The sequence below is a fragment of the Gopherus evgoodei genome, chromosome 9, assembly GCF_007399415.2.
Source record: "Gopherus evgoodei ecotype Sinaloan lineage chromosome 9, rGopEvg1_v1.p, whole genome shotgun sequence".
Lineage (NCBI taxonomy): Eukaryota > Metazoa > Chordata > Testudines > Testudinidae > Gopherus > Gopherus evgoodei.
In genome coordinates this window covers 27,248,712-27,268,224 of record NC_044330.1, presented here as the reverse complement: position 1 = coordinate 27,268,224, position 19,513 = coordinate 27,248,712, and the positions used below count along the sequence as shown (strand labels likewise).

The window sequence follows — 19,513 nt, the reverse complement described above, 5'->3', positions numbered from 1 at the left end:
TCTTGGTTGAGCTTCTGGACCCTTTTAAGTTCTCCTCGCAATGGATGAACTTGAAGGAGCCTATGAAGGCTCCAGTTGTTGGCTTCAATATCCAGGGCATTGAGGTTGTTCGTTTATTTCCTACTGAATATCTGGATGGGCAACCTGTTTAGTTTTACCAAAAAGAATTGTTGTTGTTGCTGTTATATTCTGATCTTGGACCTTTTTTATGCTGCCTCACTACCTATTTACAGTAGGGAAAATAAAAGGAGAATCTACGTCGGTGCTATTTAACAATGACTGAATGTAAGGATGCCTTTTCTCACCCACTGAGATTCCTTTCTCATTTGTGGATGTTTGTACACACTTCAAACGTGCACATGAGGGTATCTGACATCACAGTTGTAAGATGCTTTTCTTACACGGCCACGTGGGAGTGCTGACTTGTGGCTAGGCTGCTGAGGGTGATAGAGTCAAAGGTCAGTCGTACTACTGCCACATTGCATATGCATGTCAGAATTACCATTTATAGACAAAAATGAGTGGGGTCTTAACATTGAATTCCCTCTTAATGGAATTTTTACCAAATTAGTATATTAAGATTCCATATATCTGCTGTATATTCCTTAGCTAGAACAAATGTTTTGTTTGTATTAATAGCAAAAATACACTACTATTATAGGTAAAAAGACAGCCAGAACCAGCCACTTTAGAGCATATGGTAGAACTTATATACTGACTAGTATAAACATTAAAGAATTGTTTCTTCTTTTTTTTCCAGCCAATGTTTTCAGTTGCACCAAGTTTAGCCACCAACGCATCAGCAGCCTTTAATCCCTACCTGGGGCCTGTCTCCCCAGGCTTGGTCCCAGCAGAGATCTTACCAACTGCACCGATGCTGGTTGCAGGGAATCCTGGTGTCCCCGTTCCCGCAGCTGCTGCTGCTGCTGCACAGAAATTAATGAGGACGGACAGACTGGAGGTAGGAAGTAATATGCTTTATTTCCTATTATTAATCTTATGCATTAGTCTCCTGCATCTTCAGTTCTGTGCTTGTGAAGGAAACTAACTAAGCACATAAATTACAATCCAGACCAGGGGTGTGCACAAGGCCGGGTGGAGGGGGGGCGTGGAGGCGGAGAGGCCCTGGGGCTGTGGTGGGCGAGGAAGAGAGCAAGATCCTCCCAGCCTTGAGGTCACGGCAGGGGGAAGCAAGCTCCTCCAGTCCCTGGGCCGCGGCAGGAACTGACCGCTCCTCCAGCACTGGGCCTCAGTGGAGTCACGGAGTGTGCTCTCCAAAAGGGGTCAAATTTAAATTCCTGCGCATGCCTCTGATCCAGACGGTTAATATGATATCTTGATAAAAGCCTCTGAACAGAATGTGACATGATCTTCTTGCTGTAACTTCATAACACATACACTTTTCTCACTAAAACAAAAGCAAATAGATACCACTCAAATCTTTTAAGATTTGCTAAACCAAACATGAGAGTAGCAGCGCCTAAGAACTATGTAAATGGGTGTGATGGATAGATATTGATAGTCAGGACTTGGTATAATGATACTTTAGCTATCTGTATAAGAGATCTTTTTCAGCTTCTAGCTGATTTCCTTTCTGGGTATATACTGCGTGAATTCCCTCAGAGGCCTCCTGGTTATCCTTTGCTACAGTCCTAATAAATTCAAGTCCTCTCTAGGTGTTCTTCTCCCTTGCCCTGAATCTTTTCTTATCTAAAATGCCTGACAGTGTTTTCGACACCTTATGATGTCTGTGGCAACATAGGCCCTGAGCCAGCACTCTGCTGCAGACTGTCAAAATATGCTGAAAGATGGCTTTCCACTTAACTGTAGTTATCAGCATAGTCTGCAGGCTCGTGTTTATAATCCCAAATTGCACAGACTTGATATTTATAATTAAATGTTTAGAAAGGTTAAAAGACCATGTTAGCAACATATCATTTGCTTTGTTGTTCTGTTTCATGCTTTTAATAGGGTATTCAGATACTCCCCATCCCCCAAAAGGCAACATTTAGCCATAGTTATCACTCAATAATATCTGTAACTCCAGTTGTTTCCTATGTTGTGTAGTAACTTTGACAAATGAGAACTTTTTAATACCAATCTCTATATTAATTTATAGATTAAAAAAATACATCTGTAACTCCCAATCCTGCAAACCCTTAATCACATGATAGATCTTTAATCACACAGGTAGTAACCTTTCAATTAAGAGAGACTGATGTTCATGTAAGTTAAAATTTGGGGAGTAGATCCTCAGCTGCTGTAAATCAATTTACACCAGTTTTGGATCTGGCCCTTCAATAAGAGTGCTTGGAAAAAATGTGAGAGGTAAAAATGATGATTGCCATTCCAAACATTTTAAAATAAATTAATCATAATTTTCGTGCTTTTCTGCCATTTTCGGGACCTGCATCTGGAGGAGATCTGTCGCCTTATATGGAAATTAATTCTCTTCCCCAAACTCATCTCAGGATTGCCAAATTGCAATTTAGAAAGTTGTAAGTTAGAAGCAATGTAGAATATCATCCGGAGTGTCATCATGCTCTGAACATTTCCCAAGCTTGTCTGAACTATAATAAGAGTTTAGATCACCACAGTTTCCTCTTTTGAAAGATCACTTCACTTCTCTTTTTGGAGACTTATTTCTTTTCTTTGTCTAGGGGGGAGAGTTTTCAGAAACCCAGCCAGATCACTGATGTAGCAATTTTAGACCTATTCGTGCATTGTTGACTCTTTAGTTACTTCCAAAACATCAAGGAAGGTTTTCTTTTGATGACTTTTACATCACAATGGATACTTGCCAGAGATGAATTAAGACCAATAAAGATAGATAGATAAATAAACAATGCAGGGACCTAAAATGAATCTCAGAGAAGAGAGTGCTGCCGTGAGAATTATTTTGGGATCTCCTTCAGAGTGCTGGTTAAGATCTGCTGGTTGTGTTGTAAGCATGCTGCACTCTTTTCCCATTCAGGAAGTTCCAGAAGGCATGGTGCCTTAATGGCACAATGTGACCCATAACATAAAGGAAACTGCTGAAATTTGGAGCTCAAGTCAGTGGATCTTCAAATTGGAGCATTTGGTCAGAATGTGTTTGTTAAAGTTTTTCTGACATTTTTGTTTAAAAACATTAGCTGAGTGATAAACCAAATTCTTCTACAACAGAGGGCTGTTCTCCTCCCAGGACACCCAATGGCACTAACCACAGACTGAACTAAGAGCCATTTTCAAAATTTAAAAAGCCCCAGAAAGCATCTGAAAGCAATAAACTTTAAAAAAAAAAAAAAAAAAAGGCCAGGCAGGTTTCCTTTGAACTTTGAATGGAAAAAAAAAAAAAAAAGAAAAAGGAAAGAAAAGTTACAACTAGTTACAACCCCCTGGAAATAGGCATTGGGATTTAAGAAATTTCTCATTTGTCACAAGTTTCCTGATGGAAAATATTAATTGTTTGAGGACTTGTACTGGATAGGTCTTCACTTTGACCTTAGAAAACTTTCACAACAGAGGAGAGAGCAGAGCTTTCCCTCTGATAACATTCACTTGTGAAGTAACACCACCATGTTGATGGCCCTTCTCAAAAGTTACATGGATGTTGATGTTTCAGTGAGTCCTCTAGGGAACCTGGACAGTCACATGGTTTACTCACATTTCAGCCACATCCCACATATTCAGTGGTACAAAACAGGAGAATCCTGTTCTGAAGCAATGGCCATTTGAACCAGAGCTTTTACCTCTGTCCCTGCTCAGTTCTTTACAGATCCCCACTCATTCCCTGCCCTTGGAGCTTTCAAGAAATAATCCTCCACCCTTCCCTTCAAGTCTACTCTCTGCCTTCCTGTTCACGGATTCTTCTCCACCTTTGCTGTCTGTTACAAATAACAGCATTATGGCCTGCTTCAGCAAAGCATTTAATTTTTATATGCTCAATTAGTGGAAGTGAATTCCTTACCAGCTTTTGCTAAAATGAAATAAGAGTTTCTACAACATAAGGGTGTTGGCTGCATCAATTTAACTAAACAGTTTTTAAACTGGTTTAGTTAAATTGCTACAATTTTCTTGTGCCGCCAAGCCCCTAGTTAAATGTCTGTATTAAATCAGCCCAGAGATACTTAGGAGTTTTTTGTGCTGTCTGCTTGCAGTGGAGCTAGTGCTGCATTGATCTGAGTGGAGAGATGTGGTGTAGTTCAGAATGAGAAAGCAGAATGGAGGAGAAGTGCCTGGAGGTGTTCCTGCCTTCTCAGACTGATTAGACAATTCTGATATGCCACAGTTTGTTCTGTTGGACTGAGGAGACTAGCTATTTGTGTTAAGTGGAAAATAGGATGTTGCTAGTAATTCTGCTACCTCTGCTATTTTCATTGCTTCTGAAAGCAAACAGCCAGTCTTGCTAGTTAAGCCAGTTTTCTGTCCTTCCAGTGGATTTGTTGAGACATTTCAAGACAGTGTTCTTTTTTTATCCAGGTGCGTCCCATCTTTGGATATTTTTGTTTTGTTTTGACTGTGATTCAGACTATATCTGAGTTCACTTAGTGGTTCCTCTACAATTATATACTAACCTTCCTTTCTGTCCTTCACAAAAACAGAAACTATTCTTATAGAATCTGATTTATTCTTCTTGTAGAATGTAAAGACATGAACTTACTTTGGTCAGGCTTCTAGAATATCTAGCTTTTGCATGTGAACACTCAGTGGGCAAATCTTTCCTAGTTAGCACCTTATTGACTATAAAAATGCTCTGCTGACTTGTAAATCTTTACATGTCTTTGATCCTACTCAATGAAAAAATGTGTTTTATCTGTACGGCATGTACCTGGCTGTTCTTTAAGTGAATTTCTTACTATCATTTAATATCATTTGAAATTATATGATTATAGACAGATTTCAGAGTGGTTCATGGCTTAGCTCTCTGCCCTTGGCATTGTCCAGTTTAAAAAAAAGAAAAAGATGGGATTTTAGGGTCAGAACTGGAAAATTATTTGTTCTGTTTTCAATTTTAAAAATATATTTTCAGAAGTGATGTGCTACTTTGTTCATTAAGTTAACACACATGCTCTGGGAAGCTTAAATTAAGCATGTTCTATAACGAAAAGCTTTTATTCCTTTGACTACATTCATAAAATGAAATTAAAACTATCTGGTTTTAAGACAGATATGGAACACAACTGTATGCTATGCAATCCATAGGAATCCTTGAATCAATGTGAATATCCCTGCAATAAAGCTGATGATTGTTACTAGTAAAAGGATCAACTTGAAATGTTTTGGAGGTTGTGTTTGGTTCAGCTAATCATGCAGAAGTTTGGATGTTTAGCTAGATTTAACCATACCAGTCAGTCTGGAAATCAAGATGGAGATTTCATGAAATTAAATTTTCCCAGGAGTTTAACAATATATCATACATTTAGCTGAAAATACCTTGAGTAGAAGCCTGCCCCTCTCTGTATTTCTGCTTCTGGTCCTGGCAGAAATCAGGAAGTAGAAAAGAACATGAAACAGAAAAGGGAAAAGTAAGGAAAGAGTTGACTGAACTTTTCTGAATTTCAAAAAGGTTTGTTTGGTTTCAGTGTGGATCATTTTAAAATGTATCCAAACATTGCAGATCTGGCTGAATTAATGCATCGGACTCTTTTGAGCTGCTGCTTCTTATCTGAGAGAGAGAGAGAATTTTCTCATGACACAGTGTTTTTTATTGCCAGAAAAATGTAACCCAGAGATCATTGTAGATGTTAAGGGCATACGTACCTGGGAGATCTAGCATAGCTGTCACAGTGAAAAAATACAGCGTTTTTTACATTTAAAATATGCAGTAGGTTGGTAAAGTCACTACTCAGTGTAAAGAAGCAAACACAGGGAAACTATTAGATATGGCCTGACATCATCACTTTGGTGAATAACCGCCTAAATATGAACATAAAGATAAAGAGAGTCTCACTTGTGGCCTTGACTATAGAAATATGCGAGATGCACAGATGGCAAGTCTGCCCCCAAATGGAGGACTTTCCAAATACCTCTGCGACAATGGCCAGACAAAATGTGTGCTCCGAGCTGGCAAATTCACAACAGTGCTGCTATCACCCTGTAATAGAGGGTGGGACTCTTAGGTAGGAGTCTTAGATAGCATCTGATTGAGGTTTTAAGGAGTACAGCGAGTTGAAGTGTAGCCAGAGAGCCAGTGTAGATGAAAACCAAAGAACACTATTTGCGTTGTTGTAAGGATCAGGACTAGACTTCCTGAGGAAATTCTAGTGTTCCAAACTCATTGGCACCTACCTTATAAGGAAAATTCTATCTGTTATATTAGTTTTGTTCAGTGTGCAAGTTTACCTGCTTGAGAAACTTTGCATTTTGTAAAGGCTTTGGAAGTTAGTATGTAAAACTCATTGCTGTGATTATTATTGGTCATGATTTGTAAAGAGCTGACAATAAAACTAAAGTTTGAATGTAGTTCCCTTAAATTTAGGATTTGCAAAGTTAGTGAGAAGTAAACCCAATGTTTTGGTGCAATAAATGAGAGGAGGTTACCACTTAAAGAAGTTACTGTTCTGTTAGTAGGGGTGGTACATCCAATGAGAGATTTTCATAGTTTTTGGCATCCAATGGAAGTTTTTGTAATTGGAACAACTAGTTAGGGTGTCTGTTCTCCTGTGCCAAAAGGAATATCTGGATTTCTGATTCTTTAAGCTACTGTTTTGATTGTCGGTGAGACCTCTGAATGCTTTGGCTGCACCTGTATTGTTTTTTCTAAGATTATCTACCTACTCTTAATCCTACATGGTATAAAAAGGGGGTTTGTTAGCTGAAAGACTGTGGAACATGAGGGAGGTTCAGAAAAAACAGACTGGATAATTGTGTGTTTTCGGTTGCCCTCTTGTGTTAAAAGGTTGGAATAGCTGAGAGATTTCATTAAATGCTGTATTTCTATTGATGCTCATTGCTGACATAGCTCTATGTACATATATATAAATGATAGAGGTAATAGTATGTAATGCATTGAAGCCAAAAATGTAGCTGTGGGATTGATCTCAAAGATTAGGAAGGTCATTTTGACAATAATTGTACATATTTAACTTGATAAAACAATCCTTAACAAATAGTTCACTTTAGAAATGTGTTTTACAGTAAAGTAGTTTTGACCTTGGCTTATTGTTTTAATTATCATTCAAGATTAACACCATAAACACATTTTTTTCTAAATTAGTACATGTTGATGAATTGGACCAAATGTAGTTAATTATAGAAATCAATGGATTGGGACTCTCTGGGGATGATTCATCTTTACTCAGGCTCTTTTATACCACATTGGCAGTATAAAGGGACATCTCAAGTGAGTTCAGTATGCCTTTGCGCTACCAGTTTTTGTTTTTGAAAGAGTTCCCTGAAAATGCTGACTATATATTACACCTTCTCAGTGATTACTTTTCTCAAGTCAGCAATGTCATGTGATACCCAGGCACATTAACTGGTTTTCATTTAATGATGCTGCAGGTATGTCGAGAGTATCAGCGTGGCAATTGTAATAGAGGAGAAAATGATTGCCGGTTTGCTCATCCTGCTGACAGTGCAATGATCGATACCAACGACAACACAGTTACTGTCTGCATGGATTACATCAAAGGGAGGTGTTCACGGGAAAAGTGCAAATATTTTCACCCTCCTGCACATTTGCAAGCCAAGATCAAGGCTGCCCAGTACCAGGTCAACCAAGCTGCAGCTGCCCAAGCAGCAGCTACTGCAGCTGCCATGGTGAGTCCAGAAGACACCTTCAAAATGTAACACTGATGATAAATGCTTAATTTATTAACTATTCTTGCTGAAGATATGTTTGTTCAGGTATCCCATTCACTACACAGTGTAATGAGCTTTTACAGCATGTGGTGCCAGATCTACTCTTAAATAGTTTCAGACTTAAAATATTTTACTAATTTTTGGCAGCTAATGTATACAGGGGTGTGTGTGCATGTATGTATACATACATGTGTGTACTTATATGTAGATTCAAAATATGTATCTATCTGTTTATACAGATAGATATAGATAGTGTGTGTGTGTATTGCTATAAATCTCCATTTATAGGGATTATTATTTCTGTCTTTAAGTATATCCATATAAATTACCATTAATGGTATTCCTGTTTCTACACTAAACTTCGTTTTCCTCTTCTTTAATCTTGGGGGTTTTTTGTACCACCAGTAATATGCTTAAAAATTACTTAATTTAAAAAATAAGATCTGAAACTACTTAAGAGTAGGTTTTCAAGCAAATAGACTGTAACATTATTTGAGGGAGATTTAATCATATTTTGTTCATCTTAAATATTACGGTGTGGATGAATAATTGCACAATTAGGGATGATTGAATATGGCTATTACATGGAGTAGGAAAACATTTGAAGGTATTAGAAATTAGTACAAACTGGCTATTTGCTAAAATGTATTCTTAAAGTAAATTTTTAATGTGAGCTGAAACTGATTTTAATGGGTCCAGTCTTCGTTCTTTGCTTAGCTGTTAATATTGTCCTATATTTTTACATAACTAGATGATATGACCATTAAAATATTACTTCATGTAAAACATGGTTTGATATCCATAGCAAAGTACAATAACCATGAGAGAGACCTTTTTCTATGTTTGTTTATGGATACTTGAGCAAAAATACAGAAGGCAGACTCTCTTTCTCTCTCCTTTCACTCTTTTCTGTTAGATTATCTTGTTTGTAATTAACTACATAGAGGTTGTATCCTCACAATAACAACTTAGTAGTGCCTTTATTGTGCATGCTTAGTCTTGTTATTCGTTGTATATGGCATTCCGATGATTTGTTTTTTATTTGTTTTTTCTCACCTACCCAAAAATGCACTGCTGCCCCCATGATGCACCTCTGCTTGCTGTTTATGTTAATGCGCTTGAACCCCACTGGCCCATTGCCATCATGTGCTCGCTGCCTGCTAATTAAGACTCAGTCGGCTGTCAAATCACTGAAGCGACCCCTCGAGGCAACCTTTGACCTGGTACTATGACCTTTCACCTTTTAGCTTGGCATGTAGCTTTATTGTAGATACACTTTTTTTTTTATTAATTTGTAAAATATTGAAATACAGTGGAAAACTGAGTGTGGTTTCCTGTTCCAATTAGTGGGAAAGAATACAATATACACATAAATGTATGTGCCAAACAAATGTTCCTAAAGCGCAGCAGCCCACATTCAGTTTAACCACCTTTTAGAATGTTGTAAATGAAGTACTCTGAGGACATTAAAAAAGTATTTATTACTGTATTTTTATGTATCTGTTTACTTGGCATGGCTTAGTGATATTCTTATGTAGATTTAACATTTGTAATGCAATGTTAAAGTACCAGCATGCTTTGGTACATTTTTGCATGTCCAGTTAGACTTTGGGAACTGTGGGTATAATTTTTAATATTATCTTATCTGTTTCATTCACTCTGTGAGATTACTATTAACATTGCTTTTATTTGTCAATCCTCATGGAGCTAGCAGTGCAGCTTTCTTTTTTCCCAATATTGTTGCTTCTTACTGAAACGCTGAAGCTTTATACAATATTTTAGCACATTATTATAACATAGAGCTCCAATACATTTACTTATACTACTTTATTGTTAGACTAAAGTAATGCTTCCTTTTAAAGCTGTTACCTTGCCTTTTACTTAGTAGTTGAGTCTGCTCTGGTGCTTGCTTGCTCATGGATAAACATGGTGCTGCCTGACTCTTTTTTGTCTTCTACTGATTTTTCTTTTTCTTTTTTTCTTTTTTTGGACTGGACTTTATTTTTTTTTATACTCATCCACCGTTCAGGGAATTCCTCAAGCTGTACTTCCCCCATTACCAAAGAGGCCTGCGCTTGAAAAAACCAATGGTGCCACCGCAGTCTTTAATACTGGTATTTTCCAATACCAACAAGCTCTTGCCAACATGCAGTTACAACAGCATACAGCCTTCCTCCCACCAGGTAAGTATCTCTTTAGTCTTTGTAGAGCAAAGTATGCCACAAAATTAGTGTTCAGCATTTGTAATAAACTTCTAAAGGTATCTGTATTGATAGTCATTGACATATACCCAGTTGTAGTAAGATGTTTTTTGCTTAGAGTGAGGAAAGGAAGTCTAGGAATTACGGTGTTCGTGATCAGGTAGGGATTTTGTAGAACGCTGTTTCTCTGTATGCTTGTCTTGGAAGCTGGGTAGATGTTCTCCAATCTAATATGAAAATCAGTATTTTGGAAGCACATGATCTATCATTTCAAAACAGATTCTGAAATCTGTTCTCTTCTTTCTCTTTTTCCTAATTAATACCTTATTACACATCTATTGAGCTATTTTGTATTATTCCTTTTTGCTGTAAGACCCCTTTGCCTTAACTTATTTAGCAACAGTACTTCTGAACCATATTACTTTGTAAAAGGTGAAGTTTTGAATTTTACTTAGTGATCATGAAATGCAGTTAGATGGCATTACAGCTGAACTAATATGGAAGCACACTGAAAGTGTACCTGTAAGAGAAATCAGGGGATCAGACACCAAAATGTTTCTATTAATTTCAATGTGAGCAAGATAGAACTCTCAGTTGTTTTTAGTCAAGATTGATAAAATGATGCCTAATATTTTAGTCTGATTGTTGCAGAGCCCAAACCTGCACTCATTACTTCTAAAGAAATCTCGCTGCAGTCAATTTTTGTTATGTAAAGTCTGCAGGATTGGATCTATAATAAATTTGTATCACTACTTGCTTCATAAAAATCAATATTTCCACTTTGTTTAAAACTCTGCTATAAATTTTTTAGTTAAACTGTGAAAGGCAAATTTTAACTGCAAAGATCTGGCATTTTAAAAAATGTAGGTAACAAAAATGAGAACACTGGCTATCAGAAACAGAAAAATCATTTCCTAACCATTTTTGACATGTTTCAGCCACATCAGCATGATTGACTCTTACCGCTCCATTTTTGGTGGTGTCATCTGTCATTCAATCAACATGTATGCATGTAATCTACACATATGTAACAGCTACTTGAAATGAGGTATAACTTCTCTGGAGCCACTGAAGCCCATTTGGCATCTAGAGTCTGATTCAAAGCCCACTGAAGTCAATGGAAAGACCATTGATTCCAGTGGTCTTTGGATCAGGCCTCTATTGCGCATATTTAAAAAAGACATTTATAATGTATTTACATAGTAGACAATCACAGTCCATCCTGCAGTCTTCACATATTTTAAAAGCTCCCCTGATCTTGGTTGGTGCTGTGCATCGTTGTTAAGGAGCCCCTCAGAGTCCCTTAAATCAGTGGGGGTTTGGCATCTTGGCACTTTCAGCCCCCACAGAATCGGACCCATTAGCATCAGGATCATTAATGTCATTTGTATAAATAAAAATGCACATGCATCATATAACTGAAAGGGGGTGTCAGTAATTAAATGGGGCCTTTCTCGGTCCTTGCTCAGGCAACTTCATATTGAAGTCAGTGGGCATTCAGTTTCAGGATTTAACCTGCACAGGCTATTGTACTAATTCTGCTTTTCATTTTTTTATTAAAAATTACTGTTAAGGGGCAGACTAGCACCCTTTTTAGTTTTCCATTGTTCTGATGCCATCTGATGCAGAAACTTTAAAACATTATTTCCCACTAAAATAACACTTTTTGCTTTTCTTTGTAGTCCCCAGTTTTTATGGCATTAAAATTAGTTTAATTCTTGTTTGTGCATCATTATCAATAGTGAGGTCAGCACAGCTGTGGAACTAGTACTTTTCAATCAATTTCCAGCAGAACCAGGAAGGGAATTTACAGGATATTTTTGGGAGGTTCATACAACGCTCCCAATCCTGAGAGGTGTTGGATGCTCTCAGGCCCATTGTCTTGACTTCACATGGAGTTAAGGATGTCCAGCACCTCCCAAAAGGCACTTGCCACGTTTCACAATTAAGTCCTTCAGTGGGAGTCGAGGGGGCTCAGCACCATTCAGGATTATGCCCCAAAGAGTAATAACTGGGTTTTTTTTTAAATTTCTTGATGAAATTCACCAGAGAGAAGAGGACCCAGAGGGCAAGACTCTACCCAGGACTTGTACGTTAAGGATGTATGTGGTCTTGAGGCCCTTAGATGGGTCCTCTCATCTGGGCTGAATTTCATATTTGGCAACAATGTTAGATTTGTGTTTCAAACATACCTAGACATCCCCTCCACATTCTAGAGCTCAGAGTCAGCTGTCTTGCATGGAAAGGTGCATGGAGGGAAAAAAGGGGACACATGTTGTACCTAAATCTCCAGGTGCTTCCAAGCTCTGTTCCCCATGGTTAGAGCTGCACCCAGACTCATGTGGGACAGGGTCTGTTGGGGGTGCGATCAGAACATTTTAGCATACATCCCTTGTGTCTCACACAGATAACTACCCCTACCTTCACGGGCTTTGGAAAGTGCATGCTGGAATGGCAGCTCTGCTGCCTTTTAAACAAGTGCAGCACATGCTTCCGCTCAGGCCTGGCCAGTGTAAAGGATGAGGCCAAGATCTTACTGGTCTCCAGCTTTTGTCAGGAGTTGCCACCAGTGGTACTAATAAGGAGCATTGGTAATGCTCCTTGTGAAAAGAACAAGAGGGTGAGGGTTCCTGGTACCCCCTCACTTTCACTTAGGCACAGGGAAACTCACAATCTAGTCCTTAATTTGTACCTGTTTAAAGCGCAATAGGCCAGTATTCAGCTGTAATAATTAGGGCTCTACCAAATTCACAGCCATGAAAAATGCAACACAAACCGTGAAATCTGGTCTTTTGTGTGTTTTCACCCTACACTATATAGATTTCATGGGGAAGCCCAGTTTTCTCAAATTGGGGGTCCTGACCCAAAAGGGATTTGGGGGGGGGGAGGGCGTTGCAAGGTTATTTTAAGGGGACCACAGTATTGCCACTGTTACTTCTGCACTGCCTTCAGCAGAGGCAGGAGAGCGGCAGCTGGTAGCCGAAGAGTGGCAGCTGGTGGCTGGGCACCCTGCCAGCAGAAGTGAAGAAGTAGGGGTGGTAATACCATACCATGCCATCCTTATTTCTGTGCTGCTGCTGGCAGTGGCACTGCCTTCAGAACTGGGCTCCTGGCCAACAGCCACTGCTCTCCAGCTGCCCAGCTCTGAAGGCAGCACCACTGCCAGCAGCAGCACAAAAGTAAGGATAGCAGTTCCGCAACCCCGCCCCCCTCATTCCCCGTCCTCTGGAGTCTAATTTTGCTCCCCTTGAAATGTTAATGGGCGCAGGCTCCGTAACACTAATTCTTCATTCAGATTGAAGCACTCGTGTTCTCTACTGATAATCTGGTCTATGTGATGCTTTCTAGATTTAATTGAATAAAAAAACTGAGTGAAACAGCAAATCAGGAGTAGAAAATATGTATAATGAGGAAAAGGAACTGCTTAAAATCCCAGTGAAAACAGAGAGTATTCATCAAAATTACTGTATTCTCTCTAGACATAATTTATCTGAGAAATTATAATCAGTTAAATTAGCACGTGCTTGAAATCAAATGCTGCCTTGTGCTGCAAAGCCAAGGAACATTTGAACTAGCAAATTCACTATTCATGCGTTCTTATTAGTAAATCAAAACTTTTGAAGTCAAGATTAATATTAAGGTCATAGCAAAAGTGATTTTTATTATTGGCAAGTGGGTCCTACTGCATTTTGTCTTCATATTTGCAAGTTATTGTACCCTAGCTAGTATTTTCATCGCTGCCTTATGTTCATTTGCTGCAAATCTCTCTCAAAACTGTGTGTACTGGTTATAACATTAATCATGATGATAACTCAAACTAAAATTTAAGGTGAAAGCTTTACAGTTATATTTCGGAGAATCATTACAAAAAGCTAACTCTTGTTTTCAGCATGTAGACTTAATTATGCATGGAATGATGCAATATACTAGGTATAATAAAATATGTAAAACATAATAAATAGAGCATTTGTACATGTCTAATAACATAGAGTGGCACAGCTTTCAGTTATATTCATGCAACCTCATTGACATCATGGAGGTTGTGTGAGTGTAATTCACCTGTGAGTAAAGCAAGCAGGATGAGGCCTTTCCTTTAAATAGCCCTCCTTTTAAAGATCTTTCATGAATAATTACATTCTTTTTTGTTTAATAGAAACAGTAAAATAATTAGAAGGATTAATGATGCCGTTTCTCCAGTAACCTTAAATATGTCTTCTAGTAATAAGAGGCATTAACTTCCATATTATCCCCCAGCATTAATTATATTAATAACGATTTTATTTTGCCAAAAGACCATGGCTTTGGCATTGTGCACGCAGGTGCAACATGGCTTGTAAATCTATGTATCACATAGCACAAACTAGGAAGATAACATGCATCACCATTCAGGCGCAATAATTTCCTTTTGTTATTGCCATATTGTATCCAAGTAATAGTGTGCAGTGGTGGTGTAGCTGTGTTGGTGCCAGGATATTAGAGAGATAGGATGGGTGAGGTAATACCTTTTACTGGACCAACTTCTGTTGGTGACAGAGACAAGCTTGTGAGCTTACGCAGAGCTGAAGAAGAGCTCTGTGTCAGCTCGAAAGCCTGTGTCTCTCTCACCAACAGAAGTTGGTCCAATAAAAGTTATTACCTCACCCACCTTGTCTCTCTAAGGTAAGCTCCCACAGACAGTGTCATTCCGAGTCTGTTTCCAGTTTCATATGATCCCCATTTTCAGGACTTCATTATATAATTTATTTTAATTCAGATCAGAGTAAATTTATCTAACAATATGATTAAATAGGGAAGAAAGTCTTTTTAAAAATCTTTCAATATGATGGAACATGAAGAATTGGGCCCTTTGTTTATAATGCTATAATTTTTAAGCTTCAAGTAGGAAACAAAAACCATGCAAATACTGATTTCTCAATATGGAGCTAGCTAAAATAAATGAGATTGCCAAAGTACTGGAATTTGAAAACTGGCAGTTGGGCATGCCTAAAAATGCAGTGCTTCTATTAACATTGATGTCTCTTTGGAGAATTCGTTTCTTATTAATTAATTATTACACCTCTACCCTGATATAACGTGACCTGATATAACATGAATTCGGATATAACGCAATAAAGCAGCGCTCCGGGAGGGCGGGGCTGCGCACTCTGGCAGATCAAAGCAAGTTCGATATACCGCAGTTTCACCTATAATGCAATACGATTTTTTTCGCTCCCAAGGAGAGCGTTATATCGGGGTAGAGGTATATTTATCTAGCACAAAGAGAGTGACAGGGCTGGTCTACACTATGGGGGAAAATCGATCTCAGATACGCAACTTCAGCTGCGTGAATAATGTAGCTGAAGTCTAAGTATCTAAGATCGAATTACTCACCGTCCTCACGGCACAGGATCGATGTCCGCGGCTCCCCATGTCGACTCCGCAACTCCGTTCGGGTTGGTGGAGTTCCAGAATCGATATAAGCGTGTTTGGGGATTGGTATATCGCGTCTAGATGAGACGCGATATATTGATCCCCGAGCAATCGATTGCTACCTGCCGATACAGCGGGTAGTGAAGACGTAGCCACAGGCTACAAGATTGTCTCTCTCAACTGAACAATTATCTAAGTACTGTTGATGTTCTACTAAGGTAAATGGGCCCACAGACCCAACAACATATGGTCAGTAAAAGTGTGTCCTACAGTGTAGAAACAATGCCAGTCAAGTATGCTTGGCTTGTGCTGGGGGCTGTGTGGAAGACCTGCACTTTTTATCCTGCATTTAAAATACAAAATAAACAATGTGAGGAAAATCAGCGTTAAAGCTGACACTTGATCTTCAGCTTACCCCACAGTGTCTACATATTGTAAATAATACTGTATGCAAAATTACCACTGCCCTTACTATAGCTGGGCAAAAATTTAGCAAAAAATGCAGGTTCGGGTTGACCAAAACATTTCATGAATTTGCCAAATTGTTTCAATTGTTAAAAAAGAAAAAAATCAAAATTTTTGTTTAAAAGCTCAAAATCAAAATAAAATGCTTCATTTCAAACAAAACGTGTCATTGGCCCAAGATGAATTATTTTTTTATTTTTTTGGAACTGCCAGTGAACTGAGAAACCATTTCTTCACACGATCCTAGTCCTAACACCTATGCATTACCAAGACACATGAGATTCCTCTAGAGGGGTTGGAGGAATAAAGGACACCAGACTAACTGTGGGTCAAACCATCCTTTCCTATGGGAAAACTCACACAAGGTAGCCCTGAGTGGAAACTCCATGAGGATCCATCCCCTCATGTAGTCTTTCTCCCCTATTATTCAGCTGACCTGCTACATATGTAGCGGATACTCAGAAGAACTGCTGGGTGGCAGGGCCATCTGCACAGATTCCTTGTCCTTCCACACCAGCTCTGGGCCCTGGCAGGACCCCCATAACTGTGCCTGGCCCCATCTCTTCATGGGACAACTGCAGAAGAGAGAGCGTTTCCCTTAGCCTGCTCCAACTCTCAACCTGTGCACTCTCTGCTTCCTTCCTGAGCAGCACCAGAGACTGATGGGTTTAGGCAGGGAGAACTCAGTGTGGAGGATCCCCGGTGCATATGGATTGGAGAACGGGTGAAACAATCCAACTTCTTCACTCTTTATTATCCTGCGTATCTCCATATAATCTTAGTGCTAGGATTAACATAATTTTGGGTGCTGGTTTACCCTGACAGTGTTAAAGATAAATAACATGTTTGATCATTTCCTCTAATCTTAATAAAATATAGTTTAAAAGAAATACATATTTATTTTTATGCTAACAAAGTTTGTCAGAAAGATAAAAAATGGATGAGATTAAAACTGAATTTTGAAATAAGCCTTGAGACCTTTTCTAGTAATATTTTATAGACTAATGAAACTATATAGAAATAAAGGCAAACAAAATGTACCAGCACACAGTTCAATCAGCTTTTTTCTTCACTTAAGACTAGTTCTAATTGATCACTGTGCTATTGTATGATTTGATTGTGCTGACAGTTACATGCCACTGTTCCCATAATAACAATTTTTCTTCTTTGTTCAAATGAAATTTTCTAATTACACGTGTGATGGGTTGTTTTAATTCTTTTCCCTTTTCAAATCCACCTTCCTGTTGCAATGCATGATGGGCAGGCTCAATATTGTGCATGACACCCGCTACAAGTGTTGGTAGGTGCCAGCTTTGTTTCTTGATTATCTTAAACCTGTGGTGCAACTCACAGACCCTCAAAATCCACTGCTAGGTTTTAACTTATAGCTCTTGTGCCACTCCCATCCCCACCTACTCCCCATCACACCCTCTGCACTAACACCTGTCAATTAAATGTAGTTGTTTTATTTAATTGACATAGACACCTAGAGGTTGGATAGTAGTGTTCTGAATTGCACATTTTTCCTTGGTGGATTTTGATTGGACTATGAGTTTGTGTTTAGAAACTATCTTGTATTAAGTAACATACTGTATCTTACTATAGTAATATAAAATATACTTTCATTCAAACTGATTAATTTTTGTGTGGTAGATACTTGGGTTGGATTTTCTTGTTTGTGTTTTTGTTTAGACATAAAAATGTAAACATAAGGACATTTTAAAATACTTTTGTTGATTTCATATTGAAACAATTGAACTTGTTTGTGTTGATTTTCTTGAGTTGATGATAACAAGCATTTTTCCCTTTTTTTCCTCTTTCATTTCCCTTTCTCCTCTTCTCCCTGGAATGTTGTCCTGCTTTGCACTGTGATTGCATGTCACTCGCTGGCAATGATGTCTCGTCACATGGCTTATTGCTATGATAAATACCATGCTCAATTATTCTGTCACATGTTGCCATGGTTCCCATACTGCTACACTCTTCTGTATGTTGGCTTATATGATTTTCCTTCTGAAAGTTCCCATGGTGCACGGTGCTACGCCAGCCACTGTGTCTGCAGCAACAACATCTGCCACAAGTGTCCCCTTCGCTGCAACAGCCACAGCCAACCAGGTTTGCTAATTTACAGCTTTGTTCCTTAAAAACAACTTGAAATTGGTGCTTTTCATGAGCATGGGGGTTCTGATTTTACTTCTTGTTGGCCTACACATTCTCTCTAAGAGCTGTAGCATAGCTTAGTAAGCTTTTGTCCAGGCTCAGAAGGTGCTACAGCTCCTTTTCTGATGCTAAAAATATTTTACATGAGACTTTCTGATGCAGTCTTGACATTTCATAGGCAATGTAGCTTATTTATGTTTTCATAGATCTAAAAAGACAGGCATAGTACACAGAATCCAATTTTTCTGTGCACATAAAGCCTACCGTTCTTTCGCATGCAAAACTCTGGTCAAAGCCAGTGGGAGCTGTGCACAGAGGGATTACAGGATCAGGAATTTAAGAGTCTGGACATGTTATGAATCTCTTCAAAAAACAAAACAAAAACATTTGTGCTTATTCCACCCAGAGGCATACTTGTAAATCTTTGTCTCAACTTGTGAATTAGTTAGGAGAGGCCTCATTAATTTTATAATGGACAAATTTTAACTAACTGAATGGCCATTAAAAACCTTAGTAAACTATTTCTAAACTACCACCAGGAATGTTGATGCATAAAATAAGGATGAAAATAAATGCTTTACAAGCTAAACCGTAAGTTAAACTTCTCCTTGCACTGCCACAAACAATGCTGTAAAGATAAATGTACATGGTTGCATCTCCCATTTACTCCAATGGAAACTGCACTTACATAAATGAGGATGGAATTTGGCCTAGTGTTTGAGCTCAGTAGATTGTTAAAAATTCAGTTGTTTTATACTACATCATAGTTGGAATATTAAATGTAAAGAATAAAAACATTCTAAAGACCATTTCCTTTCTCTTTTATTTAAATCTACCCAGAAATAAATTTTATAAGTCATACTGCAAATTTAGAATTCCTGCACATTTTCATTGTGCTAAAAACATAGCACCAAATTCTGTGCTAAGATGCAAGTAGTGCTCTCAATCAATTCACTGGGAGACCCACAAATGCCTTTAGGGTTTTTTGTTTGTTTTTAAAAATGTCCTTAACTCAGTTTCCAATTTTGTGGGGGATGTTTTGCATTCACAATTAATTGCAGGAGTAAATGCTAGTATTTAAGGCCAGGATTTTCAGAAGTGCTTACCTTTGACCTAACTCGGCTTCCGTTAAACTCTGAGCACTTTTTAAAAATCCAATCAGGTAGTTGGAGCTCTGAACAGTAGTACTTGTGCCTGAAATCTGTTGCACCTGCACCTCTGCACCTGCAGGCAGATGCACTTGTAAAATAGGATGCTAGTTCTAGAAATCAGGAACCTGTTCTTGCAAAATGTTGAGCACTGTACATTTTTCATTGAGAGTTGAGAGCTCTGAGCTGCTTACGGGGTCAGGCCCCGAGCCTTAGTATTTGACCTGGAGTATCCTGTCGCTTGCTATGCACCACCTGTTTTGCTAAGCCAACTGTAAACTCTTTGGTGGCATATGCAGTAATTGGCATCTTAGCCATCATACCTGAAAATCACACTGGTATGAT

At 38.5% G+C, this 19,513-nt stretch overlaps 1 protein-coding gene across 20 annotated transcripts in view; it reads left to right on the top strand.

The window, feature by feature from the left end:
• The window catches only part of MBNL1 (muscleblind like splicing regulator 1), a 194,155-nt gene that overhangs the window by 165,821 nt on the left and 8,821 nt on the right, over positions 1–19,513 (top strand). For 14 of the 20 annotated variants that reach the window (XM_030576414.1, XM_030576413.1, XM_030576417.1 and 11 more), the window contains 6 exons: positions 761–961; positions 7,486–7,743; positions 8,955–9,008; positions 9,815–9,968; positions 17,125–17,160; positions 17,881–17,975. In XM_030576414.1, the coding sequence (XP_030432274.1) occupies positions 761–961; positions 7,486–7,743; positions 8,955–9,008; positions 9,815–9,968; positions 17,125–17,160; positions 17,881–17,975 (798 nt within the window). The remainder of the gene's footprint in view (positions 1–760; positions 962–7,485; positions 7,744–8,954; positions 9,009–9,814; positions 9,969–17,124; positions 17,161–17,880; positions 17,976–19,513) is intronic. The other 6 variants (XM_030576418.1, XM_030576425.1, XM_030576419.1 and 3 more) reach the window with 3 other exon arrangements.